Raw genomic sequence first — 23590 nt, 5'->3', positions numbered from 1 at the left:
CCCTCTTATTGGTGAAAATTTCCTACTATGAACCATTTCTCCTGGCCTTCATGATTTCTGTTGTCTTTAGGTATCCTCGTATTTTCAGGAGTGGAATTGCTAGGTTGTATGGAAGCCCAACTCCTAGTTTTTTGAGGAATGTCATTATTTTCCATAAAATCATAAACCAGCAGACATTCCCACAAGTATGGAATGAGATGATAGTGATTAATGAGTGAGTGAAGCTTACTTGCATACAAGCTAACAATGGCTGTTATTTGTGATAAGTACCAGTCTTTTTGGTCTAAGGTATTGATTTGCATTTCCAAGACTATTAGTGATATGGAGTTTTTTATGTGCCCTTTGGCCATTTGTAATTCTTTGAGGAAGTTTCTGTTTATCTCTTATCCCCATTTTTTTGAGGGGATTATACTTTTCCTGTAATAGATGCTTTATATATTTTTGGATATTAACCCTTTATCAGATGAAAGGTGGGCAATTAATATTCCCTTCTAAGGTATATCTTTGCATTTATTTCTTTTGAGGTGAAGAATCTTCTTAATTTTAGAGAGCCCCATTTGTTTATGTTTACTTTCATTTGACTAGCCAGTATCAAATCATATTTAAAGATACCTCTTTGTAAATATTGCTGCAATATACATAGAAGTGCAACAGGCATTTTTGTATTATGTTTTTGTGTATATTACTGGGAGTGGTATTGATGGATCATATGGGAGCTCAATTTCCAGTTTTTTTGAGAAATATCCTTATTGTTTCCACGAAAGGCTGGACTAGACAGCATTCCCACCCCAATGAGCGAGAGTTTCTTTCTCCCCACATCTATGCCAGCACTGTTTTTTTTTTTTTATCTCTGTGATGTGAGCCAGTCTCTGTGGTGTGAGATCATATCTCATTATTGTTTTGATTTGCATCTCCCTGATAATGATGTGGAGCTTTTTCATGGGCCTTTTCCCAACTGTATTTCTTCCTTGAGGAAATGTTGATTAATTTCTTCTCCCTATTTTTTAAATGGTGTCAGGGTTTTTTTATTGTTGAATTCTGTCAATACCTGTTATATCTTAGATATTAGCCCCTTTTCAGATAGATTTTGGGTGAATAGTTTCTCCCATTTTGTGGGTAATCTTTGTGTCTTCTGCACTCCTATGTTTATCGCAACACAATATACAATAGCCAGCATCTGGAAACAATCCAGGTGCCTGACTAAGTGGCTAAAGAAACATCTACAAAACTGAATACTATGCAGCTGTTAGGAATAGTCATGAATTTGACTATACTTGGATAGACATGGAGACTGTTATACTAAATGAAATGAGCCAGAGAGAGAGGGCTAAACATAGGATTGTCTCACTCATTTTGGGGATATAAGAAAAATATAACAGTATGGTAATAATATCCAGAGACAATAGAGATGAGAGCTGGAATAACCAGCCCATGATATGAAGCTTGCCACAAAGAAGGATGAGGGCAGTTGGAGCACTAACAACAATGACACCTACCATGACAATGAAAGTGAGACAGGCAGAATGCCTGTTCCAGGCCTGTTCCAGCACCATGAGGGGTGAGGGAGGGAGATGGGGGACATTGCTGGTGGAAGAATCACACTGGTGAAGGGTGCTGCACATTCTATGACTGAAACTCCACCATGAACTTGTCTGTAACCATGGGGCTTAAATAAAGAAATTATTTTTTAAAAAATCATTTGATTAAAATAATGTTATCACTCTATCTGTAGACACTCAGCCCACTGACTCCCTTATACTCCAAGACTGAAGTCCAATAATCACTTGGCTAGTCTTTTAATCCTTCAAAAAGGGGTTCAGTTTGCCAAGAGAGCATCTCCTGAACATCAGAATCACAGCCAGTCTAGGACGTCATAGAGCTAATCCAATTTGTCAGAGCCTTCAATATCTCTAGCATACTTGTTCTGAAAAGATTAAAATAGTACTATTGTCTTCTATTGTTTATTTTTTCCATATGGTCTCCCAAGCTAGGAGTGATTTCTGAGCGCAAAGCCAGGAGTAACCCGTGAGTGTCACAGGGTGAGGCCCAAAAAGCAAAAAAAAAAAAAAAAAAATTAAGGTATTTTTGTTATATTTACATTTAATTAAGTATAAGCGTTATTATTTGTGACTTGAAGTGTTTTTTTTTTGTTTGTTTGTTTTGTTTCACTTGAATGAATGACTGCTTCTAGATAGTCTAGGTCAGTTCATCATTGTCAGCGATGTTTATTTTTGTTTCCTTTTATCAGGATCTCAGTGCCGGAGTCCTGGGCTAAATTTACAGATGACAATATTCTCCGCTCCCAGAGTGAAAGAGCTGCATCTGCCAAGCTAAGAGAAGACATTCAAAACCTCTTAGTTGTGACTGCCAATGAGATGTGGAATCATTTCAACAAAGTGAACATGGCCTTCACCAATCGCGTTGCTGAAACTACAGATGCTAAAAATAAGATTCAGATTCACTTGGCAAAGGTAAAACATGCACTGGCAATACACTCTGGGTGATCTAGAGAGAACACAGGAGTCTAGGTCCACAAATCACTCACTATTCAGAGAGAGAGAGAGAGAGAGAGAGAGAGCATTAGTCACATGACTGTGATCTAAAAGTATATTTAAAGGCACAAAATGAAAAACACACCATTTATCTTATTCATGTTATCATGTGTTATTCAAACTTGAAACCCACTATTTGTAAAGAAAATTCAAATTAAAATTTTTCTAATATTTAAAAGGAATAAACATTATCAAGCTTAAAGTATCTCATTGAACAGAATTAGGAAGCAAACTTATTATTAGAACATATAGTGGAAATTTCTCCTTTTATTTTTCCCATTAAAACCAAATACAGGAAAAGTAGTAGGCATTTCAAAGCTTTCCTAATCTTGAACTTTTTTTGATTTTTAAAAATCACTTTATTTAAGCACCATGGTTTACAAGGTTGTTCATAATGCAGTTGTTTTTTGTTCACAGTGACAAAGTTGTTCACGGTTGAATTTTAGACATATAATGTACAACATCCTTCACCACAGTGTACTATTTCCTTTTAGACACTGTGATCTACAAATTGTTACAGAAGGGGTTTCATAATGCATATAACTATCTTCTTTCAGCATCTAGTTTTTGTCCAGAGTGATTATTTATGGCTGTCGTTGTTATAATGGTCCTTTCTCTGCTCTAATTGCATTCCCCCACTATTTGTGGCAAGCTTTCAACTGGACTGATCCTCCAGGTCCTACTCACTATTGTTTCTGGATATTATTACCATACTATCAATTTTTATATTCCATTAATTGTGTAATTATTCTATATCTATCCCTCTCCCTTTAACTCACTTTGCTCAGCAAATACTCCATAACCATCCATGTATAAGGGAATCTCATGACTTGGATTTTCCTAACAAACAACTAAGCCGTAATCCATTGTGTAGATGTACCACAGTTTCTTTATCCACTCATCTATTTTCAGGCACTTTTTTTTTTTTTTTCCAAATTCTGGCTATGGTGTTTAGTGCTACCACAAATAAAAGAGTACTAAAGGGATTGTGGTTTGGGGCCCTTTGGGTATATTCCCAGGAGTGTTATTGCTGAGTCATGTGGCAGCTCAATTTCTCATGTACTTTTAATAAAAATTTTTTTTATTGAAGTCATTGTGAATTATAAGTCTTTCACAGTTGTATTTCAGTTGTTTAGTGACAGTGCATTAGGGCCATTCCCACCACCAGTGTTGACCTCCCTCTACCATACTTCCTAGCATGCATCCCAAATCTCTTAGCGCCCTGGACTACTAGTGTAACAAGTCCATTTTGTGTTTAGCTTCTTATAGTTTGGGTCTCTTGATTCTGTTGTCATTGACTTTGGCTTGGGTATTTAGATCTGACCTCTTTTTATTTGTTTGTTTGTTTGTTTTATTTTTGGGTCACACCCAGCAGCTCTCAGGGGTTACTCCTGGCCCTACGCTCAGAAATGGCTCCTCGTGGGCTCGGGGGACCATATAGGATGCCGGATTCGAACCACGGTCCTTCTTCATGCAAGGCAAACGCCCTACCTCCATGCTATCTCTCCGGCCCCATGACCTCTTTTTTGTTTCCGCTCAATGTTCTTGATTTTCTGTTTTTTTTTTAATTTTTTTTTGGGGGGGGCACACCTGGCAGTGCTCAGGGCTTACTCCTGGCTGTCTGCTCAGAAATAGCTCCTGGCAGGCACGGGGGACCATATGGTACACCAGGATTCGAACCAACCACCTTTGGTCCTGGATCGGCTGCTTGCAAGGCAAACGCCACTGTGTTATCTCTCTGGGCCCGATTTTCTGTGGTTTTTTTTTTGTTGTTGTTGTTGTTAAGGAATGTTCATATTGTTTCCCATAAAGGCTAAACAAGTCTACATTCTGACCAGTAGTAAATAAGAGTAGCTTTCTACCTACATCCATGACAGCACTGGTGATTCTTCTTCTTGAAATGTGCCAATATCTGTGATGTGAGCTAATATATCATTGTTGTTTTAATTTCATCTCCCAATGATTAGGGATTTGGAGCATTTTTTCATATGCATTTTTGGTCATTTCTATTTCTTCTTTAAAGAAATTTCTGAAGGAGGTGGTTTTCTTTTTATGACTGAAACCCAACTACAATCATGGTGCTTAAATAAAGAAAAAAAGAAAAGAAAATGAGGAAGTAGGATTTATTCAGAAAAAATATAAAGGAAGTTTCTGTTCATCTAATCTCCCCATATTTATATGGAGTTAGATATGTTTTGTTTTGTTTTGTTTTGTTTAGCTCTACCAGTGTCTATATATAATCTTATGTTACATCCCATTTAAGGAAAGCACGCACCAGACGTGGTTTTTCCCCTTCCCTGGTGCAGTGCTTTCCTCTAAAAGAATTATTTGCCAAAAGGCCCACTTAGCGAAGTCAATCATTTGACCCTTTGCGTGGATCATTGGCGGCAATTCCAACATGGCTGTAACATTACATTTTTCTCTCTATTTGGCCACTATATAAATTCAGCCTGAGCTCTCCTACAGACAAAGAAATGTCAGTACCAAAGCCCGCCAAAAGTCCCCTGCTGGCTAGTTCGCATAACCTGGCGCCAACATCTTGTTTTACTAGGTCTAGCTCTATGATGGTAAACAATTATTTCCGTCCCCCCTAAAATCTATTTTGCTGCTACTACTTAAACATCATAAATATCTCTGTCTCTCTCCTCCTGGTATCTTGAAAAACCTGCTTTTTGCTAAACTATAAACATCTCTACTTCTGGTTTCACTGCCCTCCAGAAGAGTTCTTTCTCACCTGAAGAAGAGTCTTTTAAAATGTAAATTTAAGGTCTGTTTTTCCACTGTACTGCTCTCCTGCTCTTTGAGGACACCTTGCATACCAGAGTCTGTCCTTATAAAATGTCATCAACTGAAAAGTAAATTTGTCTCTCTTCCCTTGAGCGAGAGTCCCCATACAATGTATTTTGTGTGGTCTCATTTATTTCATATTTCATATTCGTCCACTCGTGCTCATGCTTCTCTCTCCGTGAAAGGTTCCCGGACCCAACGAAGGTTCTCCTTAGCAACACTAACCTGTCTGCAGCAATCTTACATATTAACTCCTTATCAGATGAGTAATAGTTGAATAGTTTACTCCTAATCAGTCTTTGCATGATGGACCTTGTTTCCTTTGAGGCACAGAAATTTCTTAGTGTAATGTAGTTCTATTGGTTTATTTTTTTATTCTACTTGCATTACCAATGGTATTTCATCCGTGAAGAGGCCTTTAGCTCTATTGTCATTGAAATTTTTGCCTATGTACACTCCTCTCTGTAAATTGTAGTTTTAGGTCTGATATGAAGGTTTTTAAACCATTTTGATTTGACTTTTGTGGGGGCTGGGGCACATACCCAAATATATTCAGAGGTAACTCCTAGCTCTGCTCTCAGGAATCATTCCTGGTGGGCTTGGGTATGCATATGAGATATTAGGTTTGAACCCAGGTAGGCTGCATGCAAATAAAATGACCTCTCCTCTACTCTATTGCTCTGGACCTGGTCCCAGGTTAAAAAGAAGTCTGATTTCACTTTTTACATTTAGCTAACCAGTTTTCCCAGCACCACTTGTCAAGGACGCTTTCCTGTTTCACTTGCTCTTTTATCAAGTATTAATTGTTCATATACTCGATTTAATATCTCAGAATATTAAGTCTATTCTGTTGATCTGAGGGTCTGTCTTTATTTTAATACCATGCTGATTCTAATTATTGCTGCTTTATAGCACAGTGTGAAGTTGGAGGAATTTATGCCTCAATCTTCTTTTCCTCAAACCTTGTTTTATTTATACATTGAGATTTGTTGTTCCATATTAATTTCAGGAATGTTAGATCCATTTATTTCACAATGTCTTGTATTATTTTTATTTATTTTTTATTTTTTGCTCTTGGGGCCACATCTAATAATTCTCAGGGGTTACTCCTGGCTATGAGCTCAGAAATCTCTCCTGGCTTGGGGGACCATATGAGATGCTGGGGGATCGAGCTGTGGTCTGTCCTACGTTAGCATGTGCAAGGCAAATGCCCTACCACTTGCACCCCCACTCTGGTCCCATGCCTTGTATTATTTTTAGAAGGTCTGCATTAAATCTGTACAATTATTTAGAAAGTATTGTCTTTTTAATTGTTAATCTTCTCAATCCATGGTATGAGTTGTGTTTACATTCCCATGTCTTCTTTTTTATTTGTTTGTTTGTTTTGTTTTTGGGCCACACCCAGTGGTGCTCAGGGGATACTCCTGGCTCTGCACTCAGAAATCGCTCCTGGCAGGCTTGAGGGACCATCTGGAATGCCAGGGATCGAACTTATGTCCATCCCAGGTCAGCCACATGCAAGGCAAACACTCTACCTCTGTACTGTCACTCCAGTCCATGTCTTCTTTTATGTCTTAAAGTACTATTTTGTAACATTTTTCATATGGGTCTGTCACCTTTTCAATTAAGTTGAATCTGAGGTACTTGATTTTCTGAAGAACAATTGTGAATGGGATTGTTCTTTTAATGTATTTTTTTGGGGGGGCACACCTGGTGACACTTAGGGGTTACTCCTTACTGCACTTAGAAATCGCTCCTGGCTCAGGGGACCATATGGTATGCTGGGGATCAATCTCAGATCCGGGCTGGGTCAACCTCTAACAAAGCAAATTTCCTGCTGCTGCGCTATCACTCCAGCCCCTGAGATTGTTCTTTTAATATCTTTATTTCCTTCATTATTTGTATACAGGAAGGCCCTGGATTTTTGTTTATAAATTTTTGTTTGCCACTTTATTATAGAAATCTATTGTTTCTATAAGCTTTTTATAGTGTATTTAGGATTTATTAAATATAGTATTGTGTCATTTGAAAAAGTCTTCTGTCTTTTTTTATTGTCTTCTTGTTTTTTTCATTTCCTACCTGGATGCCCTTGATATCTTTTTCTTGCCTAATTGCTATGGCAAATATTCTAGTACTATATTGAATAGATGTGAGAGTGGGAAACATTTGTGCCTGATTTTGAGGAACATCTTTACATTTATCCCCACTGAGTAAATTTTTGTGTGTTTGCAGTATATGCCTTGACTATATAAATTTTCTTTAATTTCATATTTTTGAGAGTATTTCTTAAATCATGAGTGGGTACTGTATCATGTCAAATGCTTCATTTACATATGTTGTTATGATCATGTGGTCAATTTACTTGCTTATATTAAACCATCCTTGTATTTCTCAGATGAATGCTACTCCATCCTGATGTATGGTGTATTATGAATTGTTGAATTCTATTTGCCAGTATTTGAGGATCTTTGAATGTGTGTTCTTCAAGGATATTGGCCTTCAAGGATATTCTCTTTCTTTTTTGGTGTTTTGTTCTGCTTTTGTTACCAGGGTGACATTAATTTTAATGAAATTGTTTGTCCAATTGTTCAATGTTCTATTGTTCTATGTTAGTTTAATTGAAATTGCTTCTTCAATTTTCTGAGATAACCTATAAAGTATTGACAGTAGGTTCTCTTTAAAAATTTGAAAGTGGGGCCGGGGCAGTGGTGCTAGAGGTAAGGTGTCTGCCTTGCCAGCGCTAGCCTAGGACGGACCGCGGTTCGATCCCTCGGCATCCCATATGGTCCCCGGAACTTGCCAGGAGTGACTTCTGAGCGCATAGTTAGGAGTAACCCCTGAGCGTCACTGGGTGTGGCCCAAAAACAAACAAACAAAAAATTTGAAAGAATTTACTTGAATCTATTTTAGGCTAGGCTTTTGTTTTTAGGAATAATTTAATTTCAATTTCTTTGATATTTATGTCTGTTTTGATATTCTAAATAATATTGGCTCAATGTTTGGAAATTATAGTTTAAGAAATTATTTATATCTTCTAAGTTACCTGTTTTTGTGGCATAAAGATTTCCATTGTAATCTCATATCCTTTGAATTTCTGAGTGTCTGTTATTATATCCCACATTTTATTTCTGATTTGATTTATTAAGCTTATATTTCTCTATCAATTTTTAGTTTTTCGAGGATTGTCCATATTATTTTCCTTAAAAAGGCCAGACCAGTTGACATTCCCAGTAGCACTGAATGAGAGTCCTTTCTTTTAATGTCCATGCCTTTTAGCTATCTGTATATCTTCTTTGAGGAAGTGTCTGTTCATTTCTTCTCCACATTTTTTGATAAGATCAGATATTTTTTCTTGTTAAGTTCTGTCAGTATTTTGTATATCTTAGATATTAACCCTTATCATATGGATATTGGGTGAATAGTTTCTTTGATTCAGTGGGTAGCTTTTAGTTACTGTTTCCTCTGAAGTGCAGAAGCTTCTCAGTTTAATGTACTCCCATTTATCTTTGCTTCCACTTGCTTGTCGGAGGTGTTTTATCCTGGAAGAAGCCTTTAGCTTAGATATAATAGATTTCTGCTTACATTTGCCTCTATGTGCCTTTTGGTTTTAGATCTGATATCAAGGTCTTTAATCCATTTTGATTTTATTTTAATGCAGAGCGTTAAAGAGAGGTCTCTAATGTGGTAAAATGGGTTTCAAAGGTTAATTAAGACCTAGAGGTTATCAGTGTATAAGAGGATATTCACTTTTACAGAGCTCAAATTAGGAAAGGTTCCACTTTCGTTGGAGGATTCTATTTAAGACTATTTTACTTTCTGAAAAATGAGATACCCTAAAGACTGAATTTGATTTGCTTCAAATAAAATTTCCCACTAGATGGAGGTCAGTAAGTGGAAAGAAGTGGAAAGCTAAAGAGGCAAGAAGATATTTATATGAGGAGAAAAATCATGACCACCGTACACTTATGATCTCTCTTTTCTTATAGTTCCCTGCAAATCCGTGTTGGGACATACTGAACAAATTATTGAGCAGTAATATGGGTGAGGTGGCAGCTCTACTTGCAGCATTTATTGGTTTTGTAATATAAGAATTCTGTCCTGGGCTAAATTTTACCATGAGATCAGAAATTGGGAATTAATACAGTTTCTTAGCACTGTAATGTGGGTGGAAGATAGCAGTATAAACATCGCAGAGTCCTTGAGGTACAGACCTCATCATCAGAGAGGGCAAGTGGAATGCATGGCAGAAGGAAAGAGTGAGAAAGAATGCATACGCACTAATCCTTGGGCATTTGCTTATCTTTCTGCAGACCCTGCGGGAGATTTTCCAGACTGAAATGACCATAGAATCCATCAAGAAGGCCATCAAAGAAAAGTCTGCCTTCCTAAAGGTGGCTCAGACCAGACTAGATGAGCGCACAAGGAGACCAAATATAGAGCTATGCAGAGACATGGCTCAACTCCGGTGAGGTTGGAGGGCTTTTTTTTTTCCTTGTAGTGAAGCAAATTTGAAGCCTGAGGGCAGAGTATGCATTTTGTAGAAAGAGGTATTTTTTGCCAACATATGTAATATGTAAGGGACATAATAATCATTGTATAGAAAAATTCTTTTTATTGGTAATAATGATAGTTTGTCCTTAATGGATATAGTGTTTCAGTTGTAATAAAATTATTTATGATAAAATCATATTGATATCATTATGATGAATAATATTCTGTTATAAGATCAGTTTGATAAAACTTTATCATTAAAAATTTTAAAGATGAGTGGTAGTGATTTCAGAACAAATTTCACTGTAGTATATATATATATTTGTAAATAGTTCAGATGCTAAATTTTATGTTATATGTATTTTTGCTACATTTTAGGAAGAAAATGGCATTAATTCTACATGCACAAATTGTTAATGAAATTTCATTGAATAATTTATTCAGTAGGACTAACGTGATATTTGGGTTAGCTATCACTTTGCTGGAGTTTCAATGACACTTCTTAAAGTCACATATTTCATTGCTTTTGTGTATTTCTAGGTACTAGGAACCCCTTAATAAAGAATTTGTGTGCCAGTTCTAGGGGATCAATTTGCTATTCACTCATTTTCTTCAATAGTCTGTTTGGATGGTTAATATTTTAAATCTTAAGATCCTCTTCACAATGCCATAAAATCCCTGATGGATTTACTCAGATTCATTAGCTTGTTCAGTTCTCTGTGAAAATCAAAAGCAGCTGGTTTTTATCAAGCACAACTCATAAACATGTCAGGAGAAATTTAATACTAGTTTATCTACTAAACAATAGAATGAATTTTATTATTTTATAATTTTATCTTTCAAGATTCCCTTTTAGGATGGACTTTTAAGGAATCTGCCAAGGCTCCTCTCCCTTCCGCCTACATACTGAACTCATTTCCAGTTGCCCAATACCGTCAGCTTGCCTTTTCTTTCTGGATACTATCATTGTTGTTCTTAGATCATGAAATATCTATGCAAGGCAAATCAAATTTGTAGTAAGTTGGAGGAATAAAGTCCTCCAAGTTTTAACTATAAAATCCTTTATGATGAAGTAAGGTGGTGCCAGTGGTCTGTCTTCTACCTAATCATGTGATATAATTAACATCACTGAGGCTGGAGCAATAGTACAGTCAGTAGGGCATTTGTCTTGCACATGGCCAATATGTGCAATCTTAGTACCCCATATAGCCCTCCACTCCCTTATTCCTGAAAGCGAGCCAGAAGTAAGCCCTGAGTACCACTGGGTGTGACCAAAAAAACAAACAAAAAGGTCTGTTATGGTGTTATGGGGGCCAGAAGGACAGCGTGGGGTAGGGAACTTGCCTTGTACTTCATATGACGCCCTCATCCCCACCAGTGCAAACCAGTAAAACAACAAAAAATTCACATAATCACTGTTACCCCTTACCCAATGCCATATGCTAATCTTACCTGGATGGTAAGTCCCCCCGCCCCCACACTCCTGGGAATAGAGGATAATAGAGAGGATGAGGGGAGGGGCAGAGAGAAAAGAGATGCAGCTAAGATTTGGAGTGCAGCAGGAAAGAGGCTACTTAGTTTAGAAGCTATGTGGCACATGGCGATTAGGGCCTGGTAATAAAGTTGGATTTCTCTTGAAACTTCATCTGGTTTGTGAATTTCTCCACCAACACCCTGCAACTTACAGACCAGCTGGGCAAAGGGGTTGCAGGTGCCAGACCAAGCTGAGAAAGGCCTCACTACACCAACTCTAGAACTCATTAATTTATATTTAAACAACAAATCACCACCAAGAATTTATCCTAAGGATAAATGACTTTTAGCTCCAACAATTAAATGTGTGGATTTTCTGGACAGAAAGGAAAAAAGCGATCTAGTGACAAAAATAGTCATTATGACCATAATAATAATTGCTAGGATTAATTCATATTATTCTGTGCTGGGCACTGTCCTGAACACCGCCTTATTCATTATCTTCACTTCTCCACTTATAGATAGGAAACTGAAGTTCAAGAACTTTTCAAAAATTAACCACAGGTTGATTTTTTAACTGTCTTCCTATAGAGCTCTTTATTTTTGTTTGTTTGTTTGTTTTGTTTTGGGGCCACACCCTGAGCATTCAGGGGTTAATCCTGGCTCTGTACTCAGAAATCACTCCTGGGGGCAGGAGCAGTAGCGCAATGGTAAGGCGTTTGCCTTGTACAAGACCTATGCGGAATGGACCTGTGTTGGGTTCCAGCATCCCATATGGTCCACTGAGCCTGCTAGCGATTTCTGAGGCAGAGCCGGGAGTAACGTGCCACTGGGTGTGTCCCTCCAAAACAAACAAATATAAATTAAAAAAATGTTTTTTTAAAAAATTAAAATAGGGGCCGGAGAGATAGCATGGAGGTAAGGCGTTTGCCTTTCATGCAGGAGGTCATCGGTTCGAATCCCGGCGCCCCATATGGTCCCCTGTGCCTGCCAGGAGCAATTTCTGAGCCTGGAGCCAGGAATAACCCCTGAGCACTGCCAGGTGTGACCCAAAAAAAACAAACAAACAAACAAAAAAAAAACAAAAAAAAATTAAAATAAATCACTCCTGGCAGGCTCTGAAAACCAAAATGAGATGACTGAGCTAGAACCCTAGTCAGCCACATGCAAGACAAACACCCTATCTGATGTGCTATCACTCCTGCCCCCCTATAGAGCTCTTTTAATCCAGACAATTTGTTTCTACTTTGTCTCTTTCACATTACATGGTAAATTTACCCCTCCTCTTTTAGGTAACTGATTTGGTGAAGCAAGAAGTATATCCTCATCTATTTCCCAGAGCATAAAGCTGAGAGTTACCAGGGAGGTCATTATTACTGTAAACAGCCTCAGTGTCTAGCAGGATTATTGCCAGAGGAGTATGCTAAGCAACATGTTCTAGTAAAACGCAAAGTTCCTTAATCTTGTATATTAGCTGTATAACTGTCTATGAAGTGGTTCTCAGGGCCATAGTTTTTTCAGGCCATGTGGATTTTGAAGTGGTTTCTACAGAAGCCCTTCTCACAGACCAGAGAGGCCTGGGGCACTCGGTTTGAAGTGTCTTTTGTTTTAGGGGACCATAGCTTTAGGAGCAGACTCATTTAGCCAGCTGGAATTGGATCATGAATTGGGCCTTTATGCAAAGATTAGAAGATGCTGAGCATTCACTGAAAATTTCTACAGTCATCAAAAGTGAAGATGGGATTAAATAAATTGTTCAGCTATTGAACACACACAGAGTTGCTGTTTAAAAGGGCTTAAATTGTGGCTCAATTTGACATCAGTTATCAAACAATGAGGCTTTCAAAGCAACTTTAGAAAAGCTGTCTGAATTTTGCACTTTCTGCTCGTTCATAGCTAAAGAATATTTGCTTCTACTTACCTCTGATTATGTCTATATTCTCTAATCACTTTTATTTAATGACAAAATTTATTTATCTATTTATTTATTTATTGGTTTTTGGGTTGCACCCAGTGACACTCATAGGTTACTCCTGGCTATGCACTCAGAAATCGCTTCTGGCTTGGGGGACCATATGAGATGCCAGAAGTGGGGGTGGAAGGGCCGGAAAATTGAATCAAGAGCAAGGCCATTCCCACTGGACCCCCCAAAATTATTAATTTTTTGTGAAGATTGTTTGCTAAAATATTAATGCCAATACGGAATAGCAACTGTGAAATATAGGGTTATAATTGGGGGTATACTTTTACTTATCCATTGATCTGAAAGCAACCTTGTAGCTAAGGGGAAAAAAGAGCATAAACTTGGGAGTGAAGATTGAGAAAAATTCCTGTTTTTATGTCATGACTTATTTTTATTTAAACTCTTTTTAAACAACTCTTTCAAAAGTAATTCTAAACATTCTTGGAATCTTTGTTGGCAGGCCAAATTAGTCTGTGCTTAAATAGTCTCAATTTTTTAAAAACTACTGTAGTTTTATTTTTATTCGAATGCAAAATATTTTCAGTTTTGTAATTCCCCCGAAATGAGTGGTTTCAGTAGAAAAGCTGACTGTGATCTGCCAAGAACAAGGAAACTAAGAATGAAACATGGCCTTGAAAGATGATGAAATCTGTATTTCCACTGGTAAAACTAAAGAGTAGTACCTACTAGCTTGTTCATACAGCAAAGGGAAAACAAAGGCCATGACTATATTCTATATGTATTGAGTTCTCTTTTTTTTTAAAAAAAAAATAGCGTAATTTTAACATGTATTTTCATAAGTTCTTTACAAATAAATTCCCCCACCAGACTAGTATTTGACTTTGTGTGGAATAAAGGATCATCAATCATTCTGCTCCGTATTTCCTACTCTTGGACAGAGCTGTTTTTGTGAAGACAGTTGAAGTAGTTCAGGCTGGGTTAGAGTCAAGCATATCTAGCATGAGTATCACCAATCCCCTATTATCACTTTTGAAGATGCTGCCTAGAATGTTTCTATGCTAGTTAATTTTGATACCTGGGATCTTCAAAAAAATCTAATACTTTTAATTCAACTTCATTCTAGTTCAACTTTTTTTTTTTGTTTTAAATCAAACCTTGCCTGAATAAAAACAGAAAAATATGCATTTAGATGGGATCTTAGATCTTTGTTCTTTTTGTTGCTTAGGTATCTGAAACCAACAGTTAAAATTTTTTTTCTCCCTGATTACTGAAAATAAGTAAAATAGTTACAATTTCTAAGATTAAAAATAATGCACCAAGTGGATTTGGGTTTGTTTTGTTTTGTTTTGTTGCTTGACCTATATTCTGCGACCTTTTTTTTTTTTCCGAACTTCCCCATTTATCACTTTTTCTAGGCTTGTAACAAGAGCCCCCAAGTTCCCTCGAAAGCCTGAAATGAAGACAAACTGACAGTCTTCTTGATACTTCCGAAAGGGAAGGGTTGATATCCTCTGAACTCTTTAGTCCTAAAGCCAAGGAAGGAAGTTTGAGGAGCAGAGATTAGTCTCAGAAATTTCTGAGGATGAAATAAATGGATGAAACAAAGTGTGGGATTAGGAGAGAACAAAGGGGTGAAAATCAGAGACTTCTGGGATGCCTAATTAAGGATGTGCTTTGGAACATGGAGAGAATGAAGCAATGGCAGATGGTTAGGTGGAAATAGCAAGACTTTATTGACTGATGATGTGGAGGCAAGTTCAAGATAATTAGAGGTCTTCTGATTTCAATGTCTGCAAGGATGACATTATATTTTTCTGAGATGAGTTCAAAGGTATCTTGGATGACACATGTTTATCATCCTACCTGAGCCTGCATGAATCATTGGCTGGATGAGCCATCAAGGAAGTATTGTGGAAAGATAGACTGAGATAGACTGGCAGAGTTGTCCTGGAAGCTTCAAGCCCTTCCATTTGTTAGCTGTTTCCTTGTCAAGGAAAGGTTATGTTGGTTAGTTGAATAAAGTATAAAAAATAAAAAATATAAAAAAATAAAAAATTATAAAAAAATAAAAAACTATAAAAATGGAGAATTTATAAAGAATTTATAAAGATGTTTCAAAATTAAATTCTCTTAGAACTATATATTAATACAAAGTCAAATGTTTTTTAGGAACAGTTTTTGGACATTTTTGTGTTAGTTACACATTTAATATGTGTATTTTTAAAATATCTCACATATGATAGATAAATCTGTATCAGTTTCTGCTGCTCTCCTTCTAATAACTTCACTCATGATGCTCTTTAGATCCTTTAGCATCAAGTTGCATGATTTCATCCTTTCATATAGCCTAATAATATTCCTCTGTGTACATTTACCATGGTTTCTTTATTCTTTCTTTTGTTCTTATTGGCTTGTTTGTTCTTTGGTTCTTATATGGCTTGTTTCTAGATTTTGGCTATTGATAGTGCTGCAATAAACATAGTAATGCAGATGTCTTTTTGAATAGAGTCTTTGAAACCTTGGAGAGAACCAAAATACATATAAAATTTCTGGATAACATGGAAGATCAATGATTAGTTGTTGTTGTTTTTGTTTTGTTTTGTTGTGGTCACACCCGGAGGCACTCAGGTTTTACTCCTGGCTCTATGCTGAGAAATCGTTCCTGGCAGGCTCGGGGGACTATATGGTATGCCGGGATTCAAACCACTGGTCTTCTGCATGCAAGGCAAACGCCTTACCTCCATGCTATCTCTCCGGCCTCCAATTATTAGTTTTGAAGTAAATGTCCATACTGTTTTCCAGGAACAATTACATTCCTATTAGCAATGGATAAGGGTCCCCTTTTTACTAATATCCATGCCAATACTGATTGTTTTTGTCCTTTTTTTTAATATGTGCCATTTGAAGTCATACCTCATTGTTTTGATTTTCGTTTCCCTTAAAATGATTGAAAAAATTTTTTATGTATTTATTAACTATCTATGACTTATTTGATCAAGTTTCTGCCTATTCCTCTTCTGATGAGGTTGGTTGTATTTCTCTAGTGAAATTTTATAAGTGCTTTATATATTTCAGATGACTTATATATTATATATATTATATTTTATATTATTATATTATATTATATTATTATATATTATAATATTATATATATGACTTATATATTTCTGATGACTGCTGTGAAATATTTCCTTCAGTCTCTAGGGTGTCTATTCTGGACATCATTTATTTTGTTGTCAGAAACTTTTTTTTTTTTTTTTTGGTTTTTTTTTGGGCCACACCCGGCGGTGCTCAGAGGTTACTACTCCTGGCTGTCTGCTCAGAAATAGCTCCTGGCAGGCACGGGGGACCATATGGGACACCGGGATTCGAACCAACCACCTTTGGTCCTGGATTTGGCTGCTTGCAAGGCAAATGCTGTGTGCTATCTCTCCAGGCCCAAGAAACTTTTTAATTTGATGTAGCCTCATTTGTTTATCTTAGCTTCTGTTTGCTTGGTCAGTGTTATCAAGTTATTGAAGATGCCTCTAGATTTAACATTAGGAAGGATTCTGCCTATGTTTTCTTCAGTATGGTTTATTAAAGCCTTGAAGTCTTTAATACATTTTGAATTGATTTTTGTACATGGCACAAGATAGGATCTGACTTAATTGTTTCGCGTGCGACTTTTCCCAATTTCATTAGTTGAGAAGATGTTTATTTTTTTTAATTTGCCTTGCTCTACTTTATACTCTGCTCCTCTGGGTTCTCCTGCCTCTGGGTTCTCAATTCTGTTCCCATGGTCTGAATCTGTCTTTAGTTAAATACAACATTATCTAGATTATTATTATTATTATTATTATTATTATTATTATTATTTTAAAGTACAATTTAAAGTTAGGAAAGAACCTTCCTATCTAACTTTTCCCTCTAAGTTTCTTTGAATCTTTGGGGACTTTTTTTGCTCCATATAAATTTCTATAACTTTTGATCTATGTTTTGTATACTAGATAATTTGTAAGGATTGCATTGAATCTACAGCATGTTTTGGGTAAAACTATCTATTAGGCATTATTAATCCTTTGGTTTTTAAGGGTTTTGTTTGTTTAGTATTTGGGGTTTTCTAAGTCTCATGTCATTTACAAAGTAGTACTTTGACTTCTTAAATCATGAATGAGTTTATTGGAGCATGACAAATGTTTTCTATATATCTATTTACATGTTTGTACAATTTTTATTTTTCCTTGTAATGATAAGGTTTGTTATTAATTGACTTTATATAATAATGTATCCTTTGGGTAAGTCCTACTTGGTCATGTGTGTAAGATCTTTTTGATGTATTGTTGGATTTAGTTGCTAATGATTTGTTGTAGATCTTTGCATCTGTCTCCATCAGAAATATAGGTCTGTAGTATACTTTTTGAGTGAAGTTCCTATATGCTTTTGGTTAATAGTATAAATTTTTTCTTTCATAGAAAGTGTTGTGAGCATTCATGTTTTTTTGACTTTCTGGAGGAGTCTGAAAAGGATTGAAAGTCAGTCTATTCTGAAACAAACTTTGCTCCTTTGTATCACTATTCACAATAATCAAATCTAGAAGCAACCAACATTGATCAGATGACTGGAGATATTTTTCTATCTATCCAATTGAATGATACTTGGAGATTTATATATTTATGTATATATACAGATATATATTTATACATATATAGCTAATGAATATAAGCATACAATGGAATGTTACTTGGCTCTAATAAAAGATCACATTATTATTATTATCTTAAAATGGCATTGTAGGTCCTTACACAACTAAAAATAACTCCAAATTCATCAAAATTTTACCAGTTTTAATTTGGGATCCATTTATCAGCAGACCATGGGTGTAGTAAATTAAAATATACAATAAAATAGAGAATAATTACAATAAAAAATAGAGATATGATTACAAAAAAAATATCCAAACAATGTTAAGATGATTAGACCAAGGCAATGTTATTAAGTTACAGAATACTGCAACTAGATAATAAAGGTCAGAGGTCATATGACCTAGTTTCTTTGTTTTACAGATAAGGAAATTAAGCTGGGGGATTGATGAATTGCCCTCTCTATGGCAGGCAGCCCACATGTGTTTATAAGCTACACATAGTTATACAGGAAGCTAAAAAGGAAATCGGTAGTCTCGGTGGGCATAATCAGGACCTGGTTCCCATTTCCTGCCCCTATCATCTGAAATCCCTCTGAGAAAGGTCAACTACAAAGACCCAGGAAATTGGCTTTTAGCATACTGTATTTGTTTGGGTACTATCTGATTTCTACCTGGAATCCCCAAATATAAGACTGTAAACAATTCTGGGGTTTTCCAGTTAAATGTACATCTCAGATGTTTTAGGTTATGGTAACTGTATACAACATAAAATTAACAATCTGAATCATCACTCTCTAGCCTCAGAACTACATCTTCCCATAATAAAACTATCTCCATTTGTAGAAGAAGCCTTATGCCCCAACACTGGGGAGACTGGGGAAAGCAGGCCACGAAGCAACACAAACACAGGAAAATATCCACACAGGTTAGGAAGATAAAACAGGCTCAGGAACTTCCACCACTATATGCCAGCAGTCAAAAGGACACAAGCAGGCAGACAGGCAAGGGATGGGTCCAAACCAGAAGTCTCTCTGTTCCAAAGTCTTTATGGAAAGAATAGGACCATCCCCATGGGTTGAGAAACAGGTAGGGGTAGGGGGCCAATCCAGAGGCTCTACCCACCCAGGTGAGACAAGCATATGCAAAGAAAAATTATCCTGATTCGAGTGAAAACCAGTTAGTTACTCCAAACATCCATTGAATACCATTGAATACCATTCCTATATCTCCATCCACCCCACAGCCTCCCTTCACTTTCTGTCTCTATAAATTTGACTGCTTTAGGTATCTTAAATAAATGAAATAATTATTTATTGTCTTTATGTGGCAGCATGTGGCAGGATTTTCTTTTTTTAAAGCTAATTAATATTCAATTGTAAGCATGTGTTTCTTAGTAAGAGTATTTTCAATATCCCATGTAATATTTGGTATGAATTTATACTAAAATATTACTCATTATTTTTCTGAAGATAAAATTAATTATTCTAATTTGCAAATTTAGTAGCCCTACTTACAGAAGTTAGTAGAGCCAGGTACAAAATTTAAGATGGAACCAAAGAAACAATTTTTGTTTCAAAATCTTTCATGTTCTTCTTTTCTAAAAAATACAAATAAAAATGTTTTAAAGAATGCATTAGCTGTGGATGGGACCTGGAGAGTGGGAGTAGGTAGAAAAATAAGCTCTCATCTTTTCTCCATTTTTCATTTGAATGTATTTTAAAGTCAGAATCAACATGTTCCTCTCTAACTCGTGAAGTTAAACATAATAACTTTTAGAAACAATAAGGTAGAGTGCTTGCTTCGGCAGCACATATACTAAAATTGGAACAATACAGAGAAGATTAGCATGGCCCCTGCACAAGGATGACATGCAAATTCATGAAGCGTTCCATATTAAAAAAAAAAAGGAAAGAAACAATAAGGTAGAAAGCTTGACATAAAATTAACTTCGCTAATACATTTTTCAGTGTGTCATCACATATTTAATAATATTTGAGAGTAATAATCTAATAACTAATAACAATGGAAGAGTGAGGGATATAGTTTAACAGTAGTAAAGCTTTCTTCATACAGTGCTTTAATGCCTCACTTTCAACCAGTGTCATCTTCTCTCACAAATGTCCAGTAATAATCCCAGTATTATTTCACATCTATTGCCCCCAAACCCTCCCTGAACCTCTTCCAGTATTCCCCTGCCATGGTAAATTAAATTCTGTAGATCAGATCTTCAGTTCTCATTTTTGTTGCCTTTGGCAAGTTTTTAATTCTTTTTATTGTACTTCTTTATATTCCACATATAGGGTGATTCTGTATCTGTCCCTCTCCTACTGCGTCCTAGACTCACCATGGTACTCATCAGGTCCATTCATCTTATAGCCAGTTGCATAAGAGCTAGTTCCATGCAAAACTGTTAGGTCTATATACCAAATTCCTTGTTTCTTCCTCAGTTTTCTTATCTAGAAATTTGGGTTAATCACAGTATCAATTTTATACTACTGTACTACTGTGAATGATCCAGCTCACCAGCAGTTATCCTTGATATAAAACTAGCAGTGGTTCCTGAGAACCACTGTTTGTGGCCCCCCCAAATAAAAAATAAGATTATGTATATTTATAAAGCAATCAAAATGAGATATAGTAATTATTATTATTTTTCATGAGTAATAATGATTTGTCCTTGGATTTTTAAATCTTGGAGGTTTCTTTTTTTTTTTTTTTTTTGCCAAATCACTGGCTCAAGATTGATAAATTATTCTTCATGAAGATAAATACTGAATATAAACACAAAACCAGAAATCACAAAAAAAATTTGACTTACTAAAATTTGAAAATCTAAAAAGTGAAATATGGTGGCTGGAACAATAGCACAGTGGGTAGGGCATTTGTCTTGCAAACTACCAACCAGGTGGATCCCCAGCATTCATTTGCCCCCAAGCCTGACAGGAGTGATTCCTGAGCACAGATCCAGGCACAACCCCTGAGCATCACTGGGCATGGCCCCAAAACAAAACAAACAAAAAAGTGAAATCTTATTGGTCTCAGCTACATTAGTGGGGAAATAAGTAAGAACAGAACTACATATCCAAGTCAAAGTCAACAAAAATAAAATCAATGGACCTAAACTTTAACCATCTAAACTTAAAAGAAACTTTTATACTGGCAGTCTAGGGGGCAAAGGGTGGTAGTATAGGATGCACTTTGGGTCCATTGTTGAAGGTAGGTTGACACTGGCAGTGGGAAGGACCCTGACTCATTATGTATCTGAAATTCAACTATGAAGGACTCTGTAGATCACAATTATTTCAATGAAAGTTTAAAAATTACTAATAAAAGTGAAATCTTATTGAATAAAAATCATAAAATTAAAACCCCCCCAAAAAGAAAACATGCTGGAAATTTTTATTTATTGGTTTGGGGGCCCAACCCAGTGGTGTTCAGTGCTTACTCCTGATTCTGCACTCAAGAATCACTCCTTACACTCTCTGGCTACCAGGTGGGATGCCAAAGACCATGGATCTGCTGTGTGTTCAAGGCAAATACTTTTCCTGCTGTATTATCTCTCCAATCCCTAGTATTTAAAGAATTCCTTATAAATAAAGTAAATGGAAATTTTACAATGGTGAAGAGTAAGCAAAATAAAGTGGAAATATAGAAAACAAACGCAAAAGAGCCAATGGATATTTAGGAAGGCTTCCTTATAGTAAAAAATAAAAATAAGAAACAGAAAATTTGGAGGGGGTTTTGGGTCACACCCGGTGACACTCAGGGGTCACTCCTGGCTATGTGCTCAGAAATAGAACCTGGCTTGGGGAAACATCTGCGACACCGGAGGATCAAACCCAGGTCCATCCAAGGCTAGCACATGCAAGGCAAATGCCCTACTGCTTGTGCCACTGCTCTGGCACCAAAGCAGCAGATTTTTTACTGAATCTATATAGAATTAAACTTTTCCGTGTGTTTTTGGGAGGGCCACACCCAGCATTACTCAGGGCTTACTCCTGACTCTGCAGTCGTTATTCTTGGTGGTGCTTGAGGACCAAATGTTAGTCAATTCTGTGCAAGGCAATGCCCTATACTGTACTGTTACTTTGCCCCCTTTTTGTCTTAAGGAAAACATGTCAAACATTTTTATTGTTACATAATCAAAATAAACTTCTTTCAAAGTTTATGTAAGTATTTTGATAATACTTTGGCATTTTTGTTATTAATCAACTTTTGGGAAATTGAAAATATGTATATTCAGGGACATTGAAGACATCACCTCTTGGTTATGACATTGGCTTTAGGTGCACCTAGCAAAGTAGCCATGCTTCCAGCAAGAAATCAGTATCTAAAAAGGCCCTTATTTCAGCGAATAACCACATGATTGGGAGAATGATTTGTGCTTAGCTAACAGTATTTTTTGTCTCCTTTATAGACTTGTCAATGAGGTGTATGAAGTGGATGATACCATCCAGACTCTGCAGCAGCGCTTAAAGGATGCAGAGGACTCCTTGCAGTCACTGGTCCACAACAAAGCCACTCTGGAGCATGAGCTGGCCATCAAAGCCAATACCCTCTACATAGACCAGGAAAAATGCATGAGTATGCGCAAGAGCTTTCCTAGTACCCTTCGACTGGTGGGTTTCTCCTAAGGGTCCTCATTATTGAGGTCTGATACTTTTTTGTGAATATAGAACCAGTTCTATATTCTGTTTCTGCATTAAATTCACTTCTAATATACTCCTTTATTAAAGAATTGGTACAAATGTTCTCATCTGTCTGGAAAGCCTCTTGTTTGTGGTAAAATTAGATTTCTACTATTTCTAGCTTCTGGCTATTGGGAAATATATAAAAATGATAATCTATTAGGAAGGTGAAATTAATTTTTGTACTATCTTTGTCTAAGGGGCTTGGATTAATGGGCTGGAAAAGAGAATAAAGTTTTCTTTGAGCCTATGAGGACAGGAATCAATAGGAAAATTTTATCCATTTCTCAAAAAACAAAGAGAAATATATAGTATTGGGTTTGAGTACTACTGATAATAGAAAAATCAGAATGCATTTGGAATAATACTTAGCATAATATGAATATGATTCATAATTCTGGGGCTGTGTGAAGAGCAATCATGGATGAGATGCCTGGAGAAGGAGAGGGTCTTCCATTATAGATTAAGGAGCTGGCGAGCTGATGTACATTTTGAGCAGTGAAATAAATTTTGGAAAAATAATGAATGAGCAGTGAAAGTTTGGATTGGAAGAGAGGGCAGTGAAACAAATAAAGGAGAAATGCAAAGCAAGTTGATCAGTAAAAACGTGTGGCATAAGTTTAAAGGTTCAGGATTACAAATGAGGCATTATTTACATTCTGGAAATCTTCATAACATCTTTTAAAAATTGTTCTGATTTATTATGAATGAATAGAATTTTCCTATATATTTTGAAAAATAGAGAAAACAGACACAAAACTGGAAAGCACTCATCACAACATCTAGAAACAACACTGAAGTCAGTATTTTATGTACTATTTCTGTTATTTTGTTATGATAATATAAATGTAAATATCCATTTCTTTGCAAATATGAAATAAATAATACTTATAAATAACATTTTAAACTACATTTATAATTTATTTTTATTATTCAGTTATTACAAATGGACTTTTGTGTTATTAGCTTACTATATAGAGCCATATATTATATCTTTATATTTACCATTTGGGTCCCAAAGAGGTAAGTACAGGAGGTAAGGAACTTGTCT

At 36.2% G+C, this 23590-nt stretch overlaps 1 protein-coding gene and 1 non-coding gene across 2 annotated transcripts in view; both read left to right on the top strand.

Annotated features, from left to right (window-relative positions):
• Positions 1-22603, top strand: part of TEKT3 (tektin 3) — a 48489-nt gene extending 25886 nt beyond the window's left edge. Inside the window, exons 5-7 of the mRNA XM_049776887.1 lie at positions 2249-2471; positions 9650-9804; positions 22269-22603. Of these exons, the coding sequence (XP_049632844.1) occupies positions 2249-2471; positions 9650-9804; positions 22269-22485 (595 nt within the window). The 3' untranslated portion in view covers positions 22486-22603. The remainder of the gene's footprint in view (positions 1-2248; positions 2472-9649; positions 9805-22268) is intronic.
• On the top strand, positions 19643-19749 carry LOC126015095 (U6 spliceosomal RNA). The gene has a single exon (XR_007497992.1). It is a non-coding gene; the product is annotated as a U6 spliceosomal RNA (small nuclear RNA).
• Positions 22604-23590: the final 987 nt, after the last annotated feature.

This window comes from Suncus etruscus, chromosome 7, assembly GCF_024139225.1.
Source record: "Suncus etruscus isolate mSunEtr1 chromosome 7, mSunEtr1.pri.cur, whole genome shotgun sequence".
In the NCBI taxonomy this organism is placed as follows: domain Eukaryota; kingdom Metazoa; phylum Chordata; class Mammalia; order Eulipotyphla; family Soricidae; genus Suncus; species Suncus etruscus.
Note: the sequence above shows the minus strand (reverse complement) of the source record. Positions and strands in the feature narration are given on the sequence as shown.